General features: G+C 43.8%; 1 protein-coding gene across 1 annotated transcript in view; it reads left to right on the top strand.

Annotated features, from left to right (window-relative positions):
- Positions 1 to 18,885, top strand: part of LOC147312152 (titin-like) — a 175,449-nt gene that overhangs the window by 94,716 nt on the left and 61,848 nt on the right. Inside the window, exons 151-184 of the mRNA XM_086267313.1 lie at positions 2 to 185; positions 597 to 899; positions 3,292 to 3,591; positions 3,942 to 4,060; positions 4,187 to 4,364; positions 4,495 to 4,779; positions 4,997 to 5,290; positions 5,424 to 5,723; positions 6,252 to 6,433; positions 6,763 to 6,892; positions 7,043 to 7,233; positions 7,493 to 7,922; positions 8,257 to 8,562; positions 8,794 to 8,975; positions 9,187 to 9,316; positions 9,498 to 9,649; positions 9,729 to 9,876; positions 10,736 to 10,901; positions 11,291 to 11,442; positions 11,902 to 12,198; positions 12,380 to 12,679; positions 13,082 to 13,396; positions 13,478 to 13,626; positions 13,852 to 14,002; positions 14,103 to 14,384; positions 14,482 to 14,784; positions 14,948 to 15,250; positions 15,965 to 16,246; positions 16,413 to 16,600; positions 16,692 to 16,803; positions 17,019 to 17,321; positions 17,485 to 17,793; positions 18,029 to 18,310; positions 18,398 to 18,697. Coding sequence (XP_086123439.1) covers positions 2 to 185; positions 597 to 899; positions 3,292 to 3,591; positions 3,942 to 4,060; positions 4,187 to 4,364; positions 4,495 to 4,779; positions 4,997 to 5,290; positions 5,424 to 5,723; positions 6,252 to 6,433; positions 6,763 to 6,892; positions 7,043 to 7,233; positions 7,493 to 7,922; positions 8,257 to 8,562; positions 8,794 to 8,975; positions 9,187 to 9,316; positions 9,498 to 9,649; positions 9,729 to 9,876; positions 10,736 to 10,901; positions 11,291 to 11,442; positions 11,902 to 12,198; positions 12,380 to 12,679; positions 13,082 to 13,396; positions 13,478 to 13,626; positions 13,852 to 14,002; positions 14,103 to 14,384; positions 14,482 to 14,784; positions 14,948 to 15,250; positions 15,965 to 16,246; positions 16,413 to 16,600; positions 16,692 to 16,803; positions 17,019 to 17,321; positions 17,485 to 17,793; positions 18,029 to 18,310; positions 18,398 to 18,697 — 8,008 coding nt within the window. The remainder of the gene's footprint in view (position 1; positions 186 to 596; positions 900 to 3,291; positions 3,592 to 3,941; positions 4,061 to 4,186; positions 4,365 to 4,494; positions 4,780 to 4,996; positions 5,291 to 5,423; positions 5,724 to 6,251; positions 6,434 to 6,762; positions 6,893 to 7,042; positions 7,234 to 7,492; positions 7,923 to 8,256; positions 8,563 to 8,793; positions 8,976 to 9,186; positions 9,317 to 9,497; positions 9,650 to 9,728; positions 9,877 to 10,735; positions 10,902 to 11,290; positions 11,443 to 11,901; positions 12,199 to 12,379; positions 12,680 to 13,081; positions 13,397 to 13,477; positions 13,627 to 13,851; positions 14,003 to 14,102; positions 14,385 to 14,481; positions 14,785 to 14,947; positions 15,251 to 15,964; positions 16,247 to 16,412; positions 16,601 to 16,691; positions 16,804 to 17,018; positions 17,322 to 17,484; positions 17,794 to 18,028; positions 18,311 to 18,397; positions 18,698 to 18,885) is intronic.

Genomic DNA, 18,885 nt, shown 5'->3' with positions numbered 1-18,885 from the left:
GGTTCCAGAACCAGAGGAGGAGTTTGTGACTCCCCTGCGTGAGCGTCTGGGTATAGACCAGACCAAGAAGGGACAATCTGCACTGATGATCCGTGATGCCGTCAGAACCGATCACGGCAGCTTCACTATCAAGGTGGAAAACACACATGGTGTTGCCACCGCTTCCTGCGTCGTCAACGTCCTAGGTAATAAAGTTTACCGATTAACTGGAGGCCACATGATTAGATTTCATAACTGGTATATTCACACAGTTAAAAGCGTCTGTGAGCTTCTCCATTATATGCAAGGAATCACAACAGATCCACATATTTAACTTTGGCACAGTGTTTCTGACATAAGCCTACCTGGGATTCTTTCTTCTCCCAAGTTTGATTCAGAAATTGACTTCAGTTCAGAGTTTTTTCTTATAGAACCAATTCTTAACAACAGTCGGCTCAAACCACTTTTCAGGTAGGGAGTGCAATATCAAAGAGAAAACCTCAACAATCTTGATTAGGCAAACATGTTTACTACAGAGCCGCTAGCAGAGTTAAACAATTATTCATTTCCAAAATGCCATTGAGATTAAACATTGGCTTGACTGTCTTGTATTGCAGACAAACCTGGTGCTCCGATTAACTTCACCTTTGATGAGATCAGGAACACGTCGGTCATCTGTAACTGGGAGCCTCCTGAGGATGATGGTGGCAGCGAGATCCTGAACTACATTCTGGAGAAGAAAGACAACAAGAAGGACGAGACTGGCTGGATCACCGTCACTTCTACCCTGAAGGGCACCAGCTGCCCCGTCACCAAGCTCATCGAAGGGAAGGAGTACATCTTCAGAGTCACTGCTGAAAACAAGTATGGCTGTGGTCCACCGTGCATCTCCGAACCACTCGTCGCCAAGAACCAGTTCAGTGAGTAAAAGCATAAAAATAATAAAGACTGTGATGACTGATAACAATCAGCTGTAAAAAAACAAACAAACTTCAAAAGTAATTATACCTCCTTTTTTTTAATGTAATTTAGTGGTAATTTAACGGTGTCACAATAACGTATTTTGGACTTTAAAAATATAAAAAATACACAAATTTCTTAAAATTGATTCTTTATATTTTGTAAGAATAATTTGCATTTATTAACAGATGCAAAAATGTCTGAATTACTGCAGTTACTGGTATTTCTTTAAAACATGTTCTATGTCACATATGAAAATAAGCATCTATGCAGTATGTAAATAAAATCAGTGTGTTATTTATAAATCTGTTTAGCTTTTATTTTTAATTATTTCATGTATTCAACATTTTGTGCTTTCAATTATAAGTAATTTTTTCCGTTCCGCAAAGGTTGATTCTGTTCATCTGGACATTTCAGCGGGAGAAACATTTTGTCACTCATCCAGGTGACGTCTTCAGTCTCAGCTGACTGCAGGTCTCAATCTTATAAACAGTACATTTGCATAATGACTGAAACCAGCCCACTGAAGGAACAATGGGCTGGGAGGTCAGTTCACTGATCATTAATATACAATTTGACATGATCATTGAACAACCATTGATCGATGGCCATGAGTCCCACTCACAGAGAGTTGAGGAATGGCTGCAATCACAGCATTGTAAGATGGAGACAGATGGACACTTAGGCCCCTCCTCGATTCAGAGATGGTCTTTCCCTTTTAAGTAAATGGCCTCCTCCTAAACGGTTGTCCTTCTCTCCTGGATCGGCTGGAGCTTTCTTTGACAAAAGTCCAGCTGGGATAACCACACTTACTCAGGGCCTTCTTGATGTTCTTCTGCCTCCCTGGCTGCTGTGTCAGTGGGGATGGTGTTCGCTCTGTGTTGTAGCGTCCTGATGACGCCCAGTTTGTGCTCCAGTGGATGATGAGAATCAAACCTTAGATACTGATCCGTATGTGCAGGTTTACGGTACACGTCAGCTTTTAGATGTCCCCCATTACTGATGGAAATCTCACAGTCTAAGAAGGCTAACCTGCCACTGTTCATATCCTCCCTGGTGAATTTGATGTGTCGGTCCACCGAGTTAATGTGATCCGTGAAATGTGGTACATCCTGATCTTTGATTTTCACCCCGGTGTCATCCACATACCTGAACCAATGGCTTGGTGGTGTTCCAGGGTAGGATAGCAAAGCCCTCTTTTCCACTTCTTCCATGTACAAATTGGCCACGATGGGTGAAACTGGGAGCCCATGGCACCCATGTTTCTGCCTGTAGCACTGACTCTTGTATGTGAAGTAGGTGGAATGAAGACACAGTTCCAAAAGCAAACTCTTAGGTTTATATTGTTGGATTGTCATTTATGCTTAGAAATATATAAGCGCTCGTCTCGGGCATCTCCCTCGTGCACGTCATCATACAAAGAGCTCTGGTGACTTGTTTTTGCTGTTGTAGTAGAATTGTCTCGTACCAGCAATAGGTCTGTGCTAGACAAACCTATCACAAACACACTTGGTCGATGCTGAGATTGATCCTGTTGCTGAGGTTGGGGTCATCCTGTAATCTCTTATGAACTACCTCCGGTGCTTCAGTGACTGGCACACAAGTGAAGAGAGATGTAACATCATACGAGACCATGGTTTGATCTGCCTCCATGATGGCATCTCTCACCTTCTCAACAAAATCCAGGGTGTAAGTGTCCATCTGTCACCATCTTACATGCTGTGATTGCAGCCATTCCCCAGCTCTCTGTGAATGGGACTCATGGCCATGGATCAGTGGCTGTTGATCAGTGGTTGTTGATCGATTGTCAATGCATATTAATGATCATAAACTGATCACAGTCCATTGGTGCTGGTTTCAGTCATTGTACAAATGTGCTGTTTATAAGGTTGGAGACCTCAGGTCACCTGATGATGATGAAACGTTTCTCGCACTGAAAAAATCCAGGTGAACAGAATCAACCTTTTGGGATTTACTAGCTGGATGACTGAGTGTGCATCCAGACAATATTTCACATTATCCATTTTTAAATACTAAAAGTTAAATACATCCTTAAAATACTCATTAATTCAATTTTTAATGATCAGTTACAGGTTATAGTGAAGTTAAAAAATATGGAAACAATTTAACATGATTGACATAAACTGACTTTTAGTTTCTGTTAAAACAAATGATATGTTAAAGCAGTTGTTTTTCTTTATACAACCAGCAACATTGTTTGACTCTGGCACAATATGGCACAACCTTATGGCCATATTGTGAAGGTAACAATGAAGACATCTCTTCCCTGTGTTCGTCAAATGTGCAAAGACCGTTAAATATAAAGTCACCTATATTCTCCTTTGTGCTCAGGTCCTCCTGATGCTCCCAACACTCCCAGAGTCCACGAGGTGACGGCAAGCACCGCGCACATCTCCTGGCATGAGCCAAAGGACAATGGAAGCCCCATCCTGGGTTACTGGATCGAGAGGAAGGAGGTGAACAGCAAACACTGGACCAGAGTCAACCGAGCCCTCCTCAACTCTCTCGAGGTGAAGGTGACTGGCCTGATGGAGGGCTTGACCTACATCTTCAGGGTCTGTGCTGAGAATCTGGCTGGCCCCGGGCCCTTCAGTGATCCGACCGATCGCATTGTCGCCATGGATGAAATCCGTGAGTGCAATACCAAAAGAGAACTTCAAAGAGAAAGCTCACATTTTCTTAAGTGTAGCATCAGATTTTTTGGTTTGATCTACTTCTTTCTAGTCATCACACCTGAGATGAGTAAAGTTAACACATTCTTATGACCGATAAAGATGTTTCAAAAGTTGTCCTGCAAACTTTATTAAATCTTCAAAATCTTCATCGACAAGAAATTATTTTAGTCTTTTTAATTATCAAAATTATGAATGACACATTTCTCATAAATAGAGAAAACTGCATATATGCTGCTGAAGGAAGAACTTGATTGTGTAACAGTAAAGACCAAGTGCAGCCTATCATTGTTCCACTCTTCCACTCAGTGCCTCCTGGTCCACCAATTCCATGGATCGTGGACACCGGGAAGGACTCTGTTGTTGTGGCGTGGAAGCCCCCGCTGTACAATGGTGGTGGAGACATCCTGGGATACCACGTTGAGAAGGTCTGAAAAACTCTGTGAAGTAACCTCCTTGAATTACACATTTAATAATCAGTAAATCTCCAACTGTGGGTCTTTCTTAAGAATCATGGATGTGGACGTGGTCAAACTCTTGTGCTCTTGTCACAGGTTCTGGCCGGAGAGAAAGACTGGAGCCGCAGCACCGAGTTCAGGTGTAAAGAGCTGACGTACACTGTGACCGGCCTCACTGAGGGAGCAGATTATTATATCCGGGTTCTTGCAGTCAATGACGCAGGCCCAGGAGCTCCTGGTGTTACTGAACCCGTTACCGTCAAAGAGCCCCAAGGTACCAGAAGTTCTATTACAGGGGCAAGATGCACTTTTACATATGCATTTTTAATGTGGGACAGTGTTTATAACTGTGCCTCACAAAACAGATGGCTTTCCAGTTCTGATTAACGGCTTGTGTCCTGCAGAATCTCCTGTTGTGGATTTCGATGACTCTGTGAAGAACGGCGTCATGATTAGGGCCGGCGAGTCTCTGAGGCTTCCTGCTGTGGTCCGTGGTCGACCCCAGCCGGAGGTAAAATGGGCCAAAGATGAGGCTGAAATCGACAAAGAGAGGATGATTGTGGAGACCGTGGGGAAGAACAGTACATTGTTCATCAAGAAGGCTGTGAGGGCAGATCACGGAAAGTACCAGATCACCGGCACCAACAGCAGTGGGAGCAAGACCGCCGAGACAAGAGTGGATGTTATGGGTTAGTGTTACATAAATTCAGTTATTTTAGGACTAATAAACTTGCTTTTTGAACTCAGAACACAAATGTGCATTTTTTTCTTTTGCAATCCAGAAGCACGTTGTGGTCTTTGAAGGGAACGATAGAACTGACTTCAGATCAGACTTTACTGTTGAAATCTAAATTATGTGATAAAAACTGTTATGTTCACATGAAATATTTTTCCTGGTTCCTGCAGATGTTCCTGGGCCGGTGGTTGACTTGAAGGCTGTTACAGTTACCAAGAAGAACATCGTCCTCACCTGGTCTGACCCCGTGGATAATGGTGGCAGCGATATCATTGGTTATGAGGTGCTAAAGAAGGATGCCAATATGAAGCTCTTCCGCCAGCCCATTGAGACTGCATCCTGCAAGTGTGATGTCCAAGGCCTGCTGGCTGGCGAGCAGTATGATTTCAGAGTCATTGCCAGGAACAAGTATGGTGATGGACTTCCAGCAGACCTGGGTCCCATCTTAGCTGAGGATCCAAAAGGTGAGCTTACCAAATATGTCTTGATGCTGCTGTTAGCTCACACTTTAGGGCATTAATTAAGCCTGATGAAAAATTCAGTGGCCTGATGATCCAATTTTTTCAGTGATGGCTAAATTCTTTCAAAATGTTGCAGGTACACCATCTGCCCCAGAGAAACTGCACTACACCAACAGAAGCAAGAACACCATCACTCTGGCCTGGCAGCCTCCTCGCACTGATGGTGGCAGCCCCATCAGAGGATACTATGTGGAGAAGATGAGGTCTGACAGCACCGAGTTTGAAGTGGCCAACCGCAAGATCTTCACTGAGTGCTGTGGAACCATTGAGAACCTGTCGGAGAACCAGGAGTATGACTTCCGTGTCAAAGCCGTGAACGAGGTTGGAGAAGGAGATCCATCCAAAAGAATCACCGTCAAGATCCAGGATGATGAGAGTATGTTCAAAGTCTTAAGGTCCTATCACATTCACATGTGCAAAACCAATAGAAATAAAGCGTATAGCTGCGCAAAGTTCAAGCACAATATGAAGGAAAAGATTCTGTGCGCTTGAGTTCGAGCCTTTAAGCCTTCAACAGCTCTGCGGACCTCAGGAGGAAGGCAGTGTTGTGGAAAGGACACACTCTTCACTAGTCGGGATAGTTACAAAGCTTTCTTCTTTATGAATAAGTGATGCATGTTTTATGAAATATTTGAGCATAATACAACACGAACTCTCGTAGAGGATTTCAAATCAACGAGATGTTTTGAAATGATAAGCAGGCACGTTTATAGTACACGTAGAGTGGCTGCAAAAAACAGACTTCCAAGCAGAGGCCCCACAAATTTTGGGCCCTTGGCTTTAGTTAGCAGTCAGTGCAACACATGCCATATCTGATGTGAAAGGGCCTAAAGGTTATGATGATACTTTACTTTTGTCAGGCTGATAAAGATTTGACACAATTTCCCAATTTTGTTGGCCAAAGTTGCTCCCAGCATTACAATCTTGAAATTCATCAAGCGCAACGCCATCAATGTGAGGAAAGGCGCCGCCATCGACATCCCAGCAGAAGTGAGGGGACTTCCTCTGCCGACACTGCAGTGGATGAAGGATGACGTCGTGATCGAGAAGACCGATGAGGAGAAGATGACGATGGAGACTGAGGAGGTCAGAACTAGTTTTAGTTTTATGGTATTATTATTCAGTGGAGCTACTGGTTTCACAGGAAGAAGTTCCCACATTTATTTACTTATGCATGTACGTTTGCCTATGTTTTTGTGTGACGAATGAATTTAAGCCACACTGTTGTTCCTTTGTATCTATTTGTCATGTTGAATGTTGGAGCAATGGAGAACATTTTTTACTGTTTCATCATTGGCACAGTTAATATAAAAGCAAAATCCTGCTTTACAGAGGATGAACGGATCTCTGACCCTTCGCACTCTGGATTTTAGAAATAGTTAGATCCTCAACAAATTAAGTTGTTTTATCTTCAGGTGGACCGGACAACCATAAGGACGAAGATCGCCATCCCAGAAACCATAAGGCAGGACAAAGGCAGCTACAAGCTGGTTGCTGAAAACTGCCACGGGAAAGCTCAGCAGATCATCAAAGTCGAGATCCTCGGTAAAACCTAAAATTCTGTTTGTATAATTTTAATGGCTTGTGTTTAACACGGCATCTTTTCCAATGTTTCACGTTAAATATGCAGTATTTAAACATTATTTTTCATCCCGAATTGCTGAGCTGTACATGAATTTAACACTGCATTTTCAGACCGTCCTCTTCCTCCACGGAACATCGTGGTCTCAGACATCAAAGCAGACTCGTGCTACCTGACCTGGGACGCTCCAGAAGACAATGGAGGAAGCGAGATTACTAACTACATTGTTGAGCGCAGAGATGCAAGCAAGAAAAAGTCTGACTTTGATGTTCTCACCATCAACCTCATTGACAGGAGATATGGGGTAAGACTTGGCTGCAGAGCATGGATGCTACACAGACTTATTCAAAATGAATAATAATGAATCATTTTGTTGTATTAACGATAAAAGCAGTTTGTCTACAGACAAATACACAGGTCAAAACATTAAAAACTATTCCAGTAATCAAATAAGAAACGTTTCTGTTTTTATTAGAAATGTTATTATTATCAAAATAGTCCTACACAAACAGCTATTCATCCTTAATGCCTGATCAAGAACAAAATGTGTCCTGCTTCTTCAGGTGTACAAACTGGACTTGAATGGTAGCTACCAGTTCAGGATCAAAGCTGAAAACAAATATGGCATCAGTGATGGCTGCGACTCAGAGAAAGTCCAGCTGCGGGATCCATTTGGTCTTCCTGGACCTCCACGTAATGCAAAAATTATTGCTGCTACAGCGACCACAATGACCGTGACTTGGGATCCCCCTCTGGACAACGGTGGTTCCACCATCCAGGGATATTGGCTGGAGAAGAGGGAACGTGGTGCTGTGTACTGGGGTCGTGTCAACCGAGCTCCAGTCACCAAACCGGCAGTGAAAGGCCTGCAGTACACCGTGCTGAAGCTCATAGAAGGAACAGAGTACCAGTTCAGGATTTCAGCCTGCAATGCTGCTGGTGTTGGACCGCCCAGCGAGGCCACAGAGTGCCGCTTTGCTGTGGATCCATGCAGTGAGTGACCCCAGAGCAGCTTTGTTAATCCATGATTCAGATTTAGACTGGAAGACAGAGATTTGGATAAAAACACTGCTTTATATTTTTGGGTTATTTTTTTGCGCTCTAATTTAGATGATTTCATATGAGTAAAACCAAAGTTCCCTTTTCATTCTGTAATAATGAAAGGACGCAGACACACCAATGGCTAAAATCTCCAAGACTAGGTAACTCACACGAAACCATTCTAGGTGATAGACAGCACTTCAGGTTCAAAATGTGCACATTGGATTATTAGGTAAAATAAAAAAGTCAAGTTAGACAGCCTGACCCCTCCGTTCTTCTTCCGTAGACCCTCCAAGCATACCTGGAAATCCTGAAATTAAAGACAAGACCAAGAACAGCGTCACTCTAACCTGGACCCCACCGGACAAAGATGGCGGGAGCCCAATCAAGGGTTACATTATAGAGGTTCATGAGGAGGGCTCTCCTGATTGGAGGAGAGTGAATCCTGCTGATAAGCTCCACCCCTCCACTGAAATCACTGTACCTGACCTGAAGGAAGGCAAGAAGTGCAAGTTCAAGATTTACGCGGTGAACTCTGCTGGAAACTCAGAGCCTGCTAGGACTGGTGACATCCTGGTTCAGGACATCCTGAGTAAGAGATACAAACACAGATAAGAACCTCTGTTTAATACAGACCTGGACATAACAGACATGTTTTCATTTTCACCAGAGGTTTAATATTCTCATTCTGATTTGTGCAGCATAATTCAATACCGATTTAAAAGCAGAGCTTACATTAAGGACAGGATCAAACAGGACAGTGTGCCATGTGTGTCATGAACTCAAGGAAGGCATGTATTCCTCCGATGTTTTTTCTCTCCAGTTGAGCCAACGGTGACTCTCGATGTGACTGCTCACGACCTGCTAAACTGTAGAGCAGGAACGACCATTAAGATTCCTGCCACCATCACCGGCCGACCCGTCCCCAAAGTCACCTGGACTTTCGATGGAACGGCTGAGACTGAGAAAAAGAACGATCTACACACTCTGCCGATTGACTCAGAGGTCAGACGTCCATATATTCTGTCCAAATGACATATTTTAATATTTTAAAATATATTCAGCTCATTCCTCTAAAGAAGGGTTTGAAAGATTATTCAGCCCTGATAATCTTAGAAGACAAAAACTTTACTGTTTTTATGGTTTGCAATCTGAATTATGGCTCAGCAAAGTTAGTGCTGAATGTGTTAAGGAGAGGGTGAAATTCTTGTCGCAGATCCATTCCACCGACACAACCTCAGTGATTGTGATCCCAGCCTGCAAACTAAACCACAGTGGCAGATACATTATCAACGCAGAGAGCCCTGCTGGACACAGAGTGGTCAAAGTCAGAGTCAGCGTCCTCGGTAAGGCTTTTCACACTGACACACCTGGCAGGGTGCTACAAAGTGTGTAATGACTACAATAGAAGTAAATATACAAATTAAAGAAGGATATGTTAATTAAGTTAATTATGTCCAATTAGCAGTTTAAAATATGCCAAAAAACATTGAGTCTCTCTGTCTTTGACTGATTGTTACCCGGCAGACCTGCCCGGACCTCCCAGAGACCTGAAGATTAGTGACGTGACCAGGGGAACATGCAGACTCACCTGGAAACCCCCAGAGTGTGATGGAGGAGAGAGGGTTAAGAGCTACTTTATTGAAAAGAAAACAGCAGAGGGAAAAGCATGGACCAAGGTACAGCCTGCAGAATAACGCACATTAAGCTATACACTGTTTTGCTCCCATGTATTTGACGCTGATCTTGTTCTTCCAGGTAAACCCGGCCTGCGCTGCTCAGTCTCTGGTGGTGCCAGATCTGAATGAAGGCCAGGAGTACTTTTTCCGTGTACGTGCTGAGAACCGCTTTGGGTTTGGCCCCTACATCGCAAGCATTCAAAGGACCAAGGCCAGAGATCCAATCCGTACGTTCGATTTTTATTATCATCTATTGTTTCCTGCTCTGGCTCATCTAAACAGATGGGTTTTATACACAGAAACCTTTAGTATAGCATAATACCTTACCGTTTGTACACAGTGTGCAAATCCAATATAAACCAAACTATCTTATCTGTTTTCTACTTTTGTATCGTGATGTTCAGAGCATGTGCAGATGATACTGTCAGACATACACAGAAAAAGCACACTATTCACAGCAATGTGACCTTAACAAACATCTAACAAAGTGTTGCTGAACAAATTAATATTGCTTCTGTACACTGTAATTTGATTTTATAGTGTAGACCATAGGTGTCAAACTCTGGCAGCCTACTTACATTTGGCCCACGAAGCTATGCCAAATTACTATCAGAGCTGGCCTGCTGGTATCATACAGCTAATATATATATTGTTTAGTATTAAGCTTTGCTTGTTCCATATTCAGTTTTTCAGCAAAGCGTGTTTGAGTCCAAAAGAAAAGATTCATTCTTATATCTGGAGGATTAAATATATTTCAATAAATATTAACGTCAGCCCGCGACTTTGTTCCAGTTTTGAATTTTGGCCCACTGTGTATTTGAGTTTGGCACCCCTGGTTTAGACTGACTCTAAACTCAATTTTAACCCACACACTAGTTATGTGATAACAAGACTAACTTTTCAGACACAACTGAAATCAATAAAATTAATCTTGAGCACTATATCATAGAAGAAAAGGGTATATCCTGAATTTGATCAAATCACGACAGAAATGACATTCATCAGCAGCAGCATTACTCCTGATGAAACAAGTGTTATGTACATCGTGGCTGCTTGTGATCTGACACCAGTCTGTAATGTCTGCAGATCCTCCCGATCCTCCAACAAGGTTGAAGATCCAGAGCGTCAGGAAGGGCACAGTAACTCTGACCTGGAAGGCTCCAAAGAACGATGGTGGTTCACCTGTAACCCACTACAGCGTGGATCTCCTCTGCTGGGACAGCAGTGGCACCCAGAAGGAGTCCTGGAGGAGGTAAAACTTCACACATCTGCTCTCTTGGTTTCTGCTGAGACTCGATTTGAGAACATGTGGTATGGACTTACTCTGACTTTCTGACTACAGACCTAAATCTGTTAAATGGTAAATGGTAAATGGCCTGCATTTGTATAGCGCTTTTCTAGTCCCTAAGGACCCCAAAGCGCTTCACACTACATTCAGTCATCCACCCATTCACACACACATTCACACACTGGCGATGGCAAGCTACATTGTAGCCACAGCTGCCCTGGGGCGCACTGACAGAGGCGCCCCAGGTCTGGAAGATTTTTTTTTTCTTTGTAAGCCAATAGAGACTCATCTTTACCTTTTCGAGCTGCTGTTGTGTTGGCTTTGGCTGTAACTCCATGTTGTGCTACATCCAGGTGCAACAGGAGAGATGTGGACACCACCAGCTTTAAAGTGGAGGACCTTACAGAGGGAGATGAGTATGAGTTCAGGGTGATGGCTTACAATGAAGTCGGACCCAGCCAACCTTCATCTACTGCTGGACCAATCATCATCCAGGACCAGAGCTGTAAGAGAAATTTAATAAAATGGGCAGTGGAGCTGCAGAGTTTGATTTTCAGTTCAGTATTGAGTCCGTTCAACAGCTCCTTATATTGTCACTTAAAACCCTACATAACGTGCACCTCTGCACATATGCAGTTACACTGTGTAGTAACAGTACACTTCAGTACTTTAGTCATATTTGTCATTTTATGGGTGCTAACCTGTGAAATGTGATGGATGCAGAGCTGGATGTTCTGTTTGTAAATTATGTCCTTTTTAACCTCAAGTTACAGTGTCCCAACAGCAGTATGTAATGACTATCAGTACCTTTCATAAAATAAACAAAGCCCAATATTTTATGGACATTACCTTGAGTATTGCCCATATTTACTTTCGTCAGTGTTAGATTTCCACCTAGAAAGACAAGCTGCCAAAATGCAATTAAAAAGCAAATAACTGTCAAATCCTTTATTTCGTCCTCCAGGTGCTCCATCCATCGAGCTGAATGAGTTCATGGAGGTGGAGCAGGGCTCCGACATTAGCATTGTGGCCCAAATTCGTGGCTGTCCATTCCCTACACTCACCTGGTACAAGGCTCCGCCCCACAAGTCCGACGCAAAGGTGGAGGTTCAGTACGACGAGCATATAAATAAGATTGTTTCGGACGACAGCTGCACACTGCTCATCCAGCAGGGCAAACGTCCCGACACAGGCCTGTACACGCTGGTGGCTTCCAACAGCCTTGGCAAGGCCTCCAAGGAGATGAGGCTCAACGTGCTCGGTACAATCACAAAACACACCGCAAATATATCTAAAATATCTCATGTTTTATTTTAACTTTCATATTAATTATTTATTTTCATGATAGTCGGTGTGGTGGAGTAAATTGCTGGAATTACAGTTATCGTTCACCAGAATAATTTCCACAGCATTATTTGAGTCTTGATTTTGTGTGCCTGCAGGCCGTCCCGGTCCTCCCTCTGCTCCCATTAAGTTTGAGGAGATTGGAGCTGAGAAGATCACGCTTTCCTGGCTGCCGCCGAAGGACGATGGTGGCTCCAAAGTCACGAACTACGTCATCTGGAGGCGGGTGGCCAACAGAAAGACTTGGGTGCCTGTCACCAGTGAGCCGAAAGAGCGGATCTGGACAGTGGAGAACTTGATGAAAGGACATGAGTACGTGTTCCGCATTATGGCACAGAACAAGTATGGAGTCGGAGAGCCATTGGACAGTGAGCCCGAGGTGGCCCGAAATCTCTACAGTGAGTTTAACCATCTGACTCTCAGCAGCAAACAAAGCTATGAAACCATTAATGGGTCGATTTAAAGTCAGTCACGTTTAAGGAAGCTTCATATACAGCATGCAATAATATAATTCTTTTCACATCTTCTGTTGCATTGTTATGCTAAACGACAGCAGGAGGGCTTTGTAATAGAGGATGACACTCAGAAAACATACCAAGCAGTAATCCATCTTTTAGTCATTCTTAACCATCAGCACAATAATAGCTGTGAGATTTTAACAAGTCATGCGAAACTATCAAATCAAATGTTCTTATTTAAAAGTGAAAGTGAGGATCAAAATGTAAAAGATGTACGGGTACGACCTGCATCAGGCCTTCTAATCCTCTAACCTTTGATGCTATGTGTCTGCGCACCTGCAGCTGCACCTGGTCAGGTTGAAAAGCCGACAGTTACCAGCGTAACCATGGACTCCATGACCGTTAACTGGGAAGAACCTGAGGACGATGGGGGGTCCCCGATCACTGGCTACTGGCTGGAACGCAAGGAGACAACTGGCAAACGCTGGACCCGTGTCACCCGCGACCCGATCCGTCCCATGGGCCTGGGCGAGTCGTTTGTGGTGAGCGGACTCGTTGAGGGATCCCAGTATCTATTCCGAGTCTCTGCCATCAATGCCGCAGGGCCCGGACTTGCCAGCCCTCCCACTGACCCCATCTTTGCCAGAGACCCTATCAGTAAGAATTACACTCTGAAATCACTAGAATTCATACAGGTTTTAAGGACACAATATTAACCACCTCTGTCTCCTCCTGTAGCGCCGCCATCTCCTCCAACCCCAAAGGTTTCTGACTGGACAAAGTCTACAGTGGACCTGGAGTGGATTCCTCCTCTGAAGGATGGAGGCTCCAAGATCATTGGTTATTGGGTGGAGCACAAAGAGGAGGGCACTGAAGCCTGGGTCAAGGTAATACAGTTCTACAAACCAAACATCTGATAACTTCATTGACTGGCACATCTATCATGAGGCCAAACTTAGCAAACAAAAGAAGCCAAATCATTTCATGAGGTCCCAACCCAACATGAATAAACCGCAACTTCTCATGAAGCACAAAGCCTTAGTGTCTTATTAGAATAAACCATTTAAACATTCGTCTGTCTGTTAGATCCACTCCATTTTCATGTCTTTTAGGCCAAGGACACGGAAATCCGTGGCACCCGGTTTGTGATCACTGGTCTGAAGACTGGTGGTAAATACAGGTTCAGAGTGATTGCCTTCAATGCTGCTGGCAATGGTGAGCCAGGAGAAGTCCCAGAGGTTCTCGAAGTGAATGACAGAATTGGTAAGTCGGTCCGCTAATTTAGTCAAAGTTCTCCCAGCAATGACTTAAAAGACCTATATGGAGTCCTTTTGGAATAGACTACTGAGTTTCTTCCTTCCAGTTGCGCCTGAGGTCGACTTGGATGCCTCGGTGAAAGAAAGAATAGTGGTCCACGCTGGCGGCGTGATCCGAATCATTGCCTACGTGTCAGGCCAGCCATCCCCCGATGTCACCTGGAGTAGAGATGGAGCTGCACTGCCTCCTGAGGCTAAAGTGGAGACCACAGCCATCAGCTCATCTCTTGTCATCAAACCTTGCACTAGGAAACACCTTGGTGTGTACACACTGACCGCCAAAAATGCTGGAGGAGAGAAGACAAAGAAGATCACAGTGGAAGTTCTGGGTAACACACTGTTTTCATTAAAATGGAATTGTTGGACATTTAAAACCCACAGAAATTGTAAATATGTATTTATTACGTTTGATTGTGTCCTTCTTAGATGTTCCCGGGCCAGTAGGCATCCCCTTAGTTGCAGAGAACCTGAGCAGTGACTCCTGCAAAATCAACTGGTTCTTCCCTGAGAATGATGGCGGCTCACCTATAAGCAACTTCATTATTGAGAAACGTGAGGCTGAGCGCAAAGCCTGGACGTCGCTGTCCTACACCGCCAGCAGACAGAACGCTGTGGCTCATGACCTCACACCTGGAAAGGCCTACTTCTTCAGAGTAGCTGCAGAGAATGCCATCGGTATTGGACCCTTTCTGGAGACTGCAGCTGAGATTGTCGTCAAGGAACCCATCAGTGAGTTTAATTAAACAAACATAGTGGCCATTGGACACTAGAGGTCTTTTACTGCACTAAAGAAATGAAGAAGGTTATCTGATCCAACCAAGAGTACAAATCTAAATCACTAAGCGAGTTCCTGTCTTCAGATGTGAAGAATGTTTGTATGTTTGTTTTGTAGGTGTTCCTGACCGACCAGAGGAGGTGGAAGTCACCAAGGTCACCAAAGATTTGATCAGCATTGCTTGGAAGGCGCCCAAGTATGACGGTGGCTCAGAGATCACTATGTATATCCTGGAAGCACGCATGATTGGCAAAGACAAATTCACTAGACTGACAAAGGAGCACCTGATGGACAGGAAATACACCTACGATGGCCTCAGGGAGGGTGACACCTATGAGTTTAGGGTCATTGCTGTCAATGAGGTTGGCCCCAGCAAACCGTCTTTCTGCACCAAACCAGTCACCTGCAAGGACGAGCTGGGTAAGCGGTTGTCCATATTAGAACTGCATTATTATTGGCAGCGAACAGGGTTCAGTAAAACATGCCAGTGTCATCAACAAAAAATAAAAATGAAAAACAGTGAAATGATTGATTTCCATGAGGAACATCATGTCAGAAGATCTCTGTGAGAGGCCACTTCTTTGTCATATACAATATAAAGCAACCTGAGCAAACTGTTATAAATAAATATATAAATATAAAAATAATATTGAATTGAAATTTCATTTCTGGATTCACAGATCGTCTTCATCAGGTTACACAGTTTGCTCCAAAAATACAGTCAGAATAAAAGTTTTTTCACGTTACATAATAAAATGTTCTTAGTGGGTCTTTAAATTAGGTAAACACAACCTGAGATGAACAGCAACACAACATGTTGCACCATGTTAACACTAAGCCAACATGGAGAAGCAGTGAAAAAAAACAGTATAGTCTAAGTATAACCATTATTACTGAAAGCAGTGACAATTCAATGGTCAGCATCACTCGTATTAGAAAATATCCATTAGAAAAAATAACAACAAGAAGGAACAACAAATGAAAAAAAAGTACTTTGAATAAAATTACTTTTTTTTATCAGACTCCACATGCCAGTGTGGTTTCTTACTCCCAGTAAGGCAAAATCGAAAACAGAAATGTCGAGATCATCCTAAATGTATTAAATATTAAAAATGATGCTTTCCGTTTTCACAGAGCCGCCCACCATTGAGCTGGATTTCCGCGATAAGATCATCATCCGCGTGGGGGAGAGCTGCCTGCTGCAGGGCCGCTATACTGGTAAACCACCTCCATCCATCACGTGGTATTGTGACGACAAGGAGCTGAAAGTTGACAAACACATCATGTTCAAGAACACGCTAACCACCATGTCGCTGGGCCTGATGAAGGCAGAGCGTGAACACAGCGGCAGATACGTGGTCGTTGTAGAGAACAGTACCGGATCCAGGAAGGGAGTCTGCAACATCACGGTTGTTGGTACGTCAACACAGATCTCAAAGAGACGTAGCAGCTAAATGACTGATTTATTTTACATTTACTGCTTTCAAGCAGACTGAAATACAAGCTTTCTAAATAATGCAGGGAGTGCGTGATCACACAACAGAGAACTCATTTCTCTTTGTCTTTTCTTTCTGCCCTCCAGACCGCCCGACTCCTCCTGTTGGCCCAGTGGTGTTTGAGGAGGTTCACAGGGAATACATGGTGATCTCCTGGAAGCCTCCTTTGGACAGTGGTGGTGTTGATGTCTCTAATTACATAATTGAGAAAAGAGACATCAACAGAGAAACCTGGACCACAGTAACATCTGCCACCACCAAGACCACATGCAAAGTAGGCTGATGTGGCTCTACAAGATGTTCAGAGGTCCTGTTAAAGGTTTGCTGCAGTTGAGAGATGCTTACATGTTGTTGTTTCTTCTCAGATCCCCAAGCTGACAGAGGGCAGGGAGTATATAATGAGAATCTGTGCTGAGAACATGTACGGTATCAGCGACCCTCTGGAATCTGAGGAGATGAAAGCCAAAGATCTCTTCAGTACGTTCATGGAGTGCTATTTTTTTTGCTGTTCCAGTTTGAGGTGTCAAATTACCAGTGAGAAAAAATGTTCTTTTTAACTGGAAGACGTATGAAGAATTTACCAAAAAAAACAGCAAAAGAAAAATGATAAATGATCTGCAAATAACTGGTATGCTCAAAGTTACCAAATGTCGTTCCCTATGTGTCTGTTTGCTCTTGCTGCCTTTCTGCAGGAGTCCCCGAAGCCCCTGAAATGCCAACAGTCAGGGAGGTGTATGGCACCAATGCTCTAGTGCTGTGGAACCGGCCTCGTGATGGTGGAAAGCCCATCACCAACTACATCCTGGAGAAAAAAGAGACCACAGCCAAGAGGTGGTCCAGGGTCACCAGAGACCCACTGTACCCAGCCACTCAGTATCGAGTCCAGGATCTAGTGGAGGGCTGCGAGTATGAATTCAGGGTGATGGCTGAGAATGAGCTCGGACCTGGAGATCCCAGTGTCCCCTCCAAGCCCATACTTGCCAAAGACCCTATTGGTTAGTTTGTCAAAGACATTAAATATTTGTAAAAACAGTACTATACTCAGGTGTTCCTTGTGCATAAAAGGTCCCTGCCATAAAGTTACAAATATTTTAGGTGCCCATCTTTGCTACTAGGATTAAGAAAGCGTTTCAGATTTTTTTTTTTTTTTTATCACAGTGCGCCCCAGTCCTCCTGTGACCCCCGAGGCCTATGATAAGACCAAGGACTCCGTCAGCCTGAAGTGGAAGATGCCACGCCACGACGGGAGGGGACGAATCTTTGGATACCTTGTGGAGTACCAGACACCTGGTGCCGTAGAGTGGATGCAAGCCAACGAAACCCCAGAGCAGTGCCCTGACCTCCACTATGTGGTGACAGGGCTGGCTGAAGGACACGAGTACAAATTCAGGATCTTCACTGTCAATGCTGCCGGCAAATCAGATCCTGCTTATGTCAAGGACACCATTAAAGTCCATGACAGGCTTGGTAATAGAATCAGTTGCACTTGTTTTTTTTCTGTATTTTAAGTTTTTTGAACAACATATTCTTTAAATACAGAAACATATAGAAATGTGCAAAATAAACAAATTATGTTACAATATTTTCAATTGTATTAAAGATTTATCATTTGAATGCATTTTTGCTTAGCTGCCAGGGCTTTCTGCCTTTTTCCCCCTACATTTACTAAATTCTGTAAACTTTTTTCCATTTGCCTCCACAGAGGAACCAGAGTTGCTGCTGGATGCCAACATGGCACGTGACCACCTGGCCATGCTGGGCACTGACATCACCCTGAGTGCAACCATCAAAGGTGTGCCGACGCCCACAGTCAGCTGGAAGAAGAACGATGCAGACGTTCCTGCTCACATCACCGTCGCTGTTACTGCCACTGGCAGCAAAGTCTTCATCCCGAAGTGCGTCCGTGCAGACTCTGGCAACTACACCATCACTGTTGAGAATGCTGCTGGAAAGAAGACAGCAACCGTTGCTGTGCTTGTGCTGAGTAAATTCACTCTCTGTTAATACGATGAATTATTGAGTTCAGATCATATTTGAGTTTTACTTGACCACAAACTTTTGTTTCCGCTAGACAAGCCTTCTCCTCCCAGGGACTTGGCAATCTCTGATGTGACCAGTGAGTCTGCCTACCTCACGTGGAAGGCTCCAGAGGACAATGGCGGTGCCGTCATCTCTCATTACATCGTGCAGAAGAAGAACGTGGCTGCTGAGCAGTGGGTACCTGTTGCTGCGGCCAATAAGAAACTGAGTCTGATGGCCATGTACCTGATGGAAGGAATCCAGTATTTGTTCAGGGTAGCTGCAGAGAACCAGTTTGGCAGGAGTGATTATGTAGTGACCAAAATACCCATCAAGGCTGTCGATCCTCTCTGTAAGTGAAAGTCATTACTGCGTGACGTGGTCTAATTTGACACACTTTTAAATAGTGATTCTTCAGCTACTTTGGTAAATTGATAGTTGTATGCCATGTCATTATTGTAGGGTCTTTATCTTACAATAAAAAGTGTCTTGAGGCAAATGTTGTTTTTGGCGCTAAATAAATAAAACTAGAATAAAGTG

Source organism: Aulonocara sp. 'chitande type north' Nkhata Bay, linkage group LG16 (genome assembly GCF_057382095.1).
Source record: "Aulonocara sp. 'chitande type north' Nkhata Bay isolate Kocher_YH1m ecotype deep benthic linkage group LG16, A_spYH_male_GT1.1, whole genome shotgun sequence".
Classification (NCBI taxonomy): Eukaryota; Metazoa; Chordata; class Actinopteri; order Cichliformes; family Cichlidae; genus Aulonocara; species Aulonocara sp. 'chitande type north' Nkhata Bay.
The sequence above is the reverse complement of the archived record's forward strand: the minus strand, read 5'-3'. Positions and strand labels throughout refer to the sequence as shown.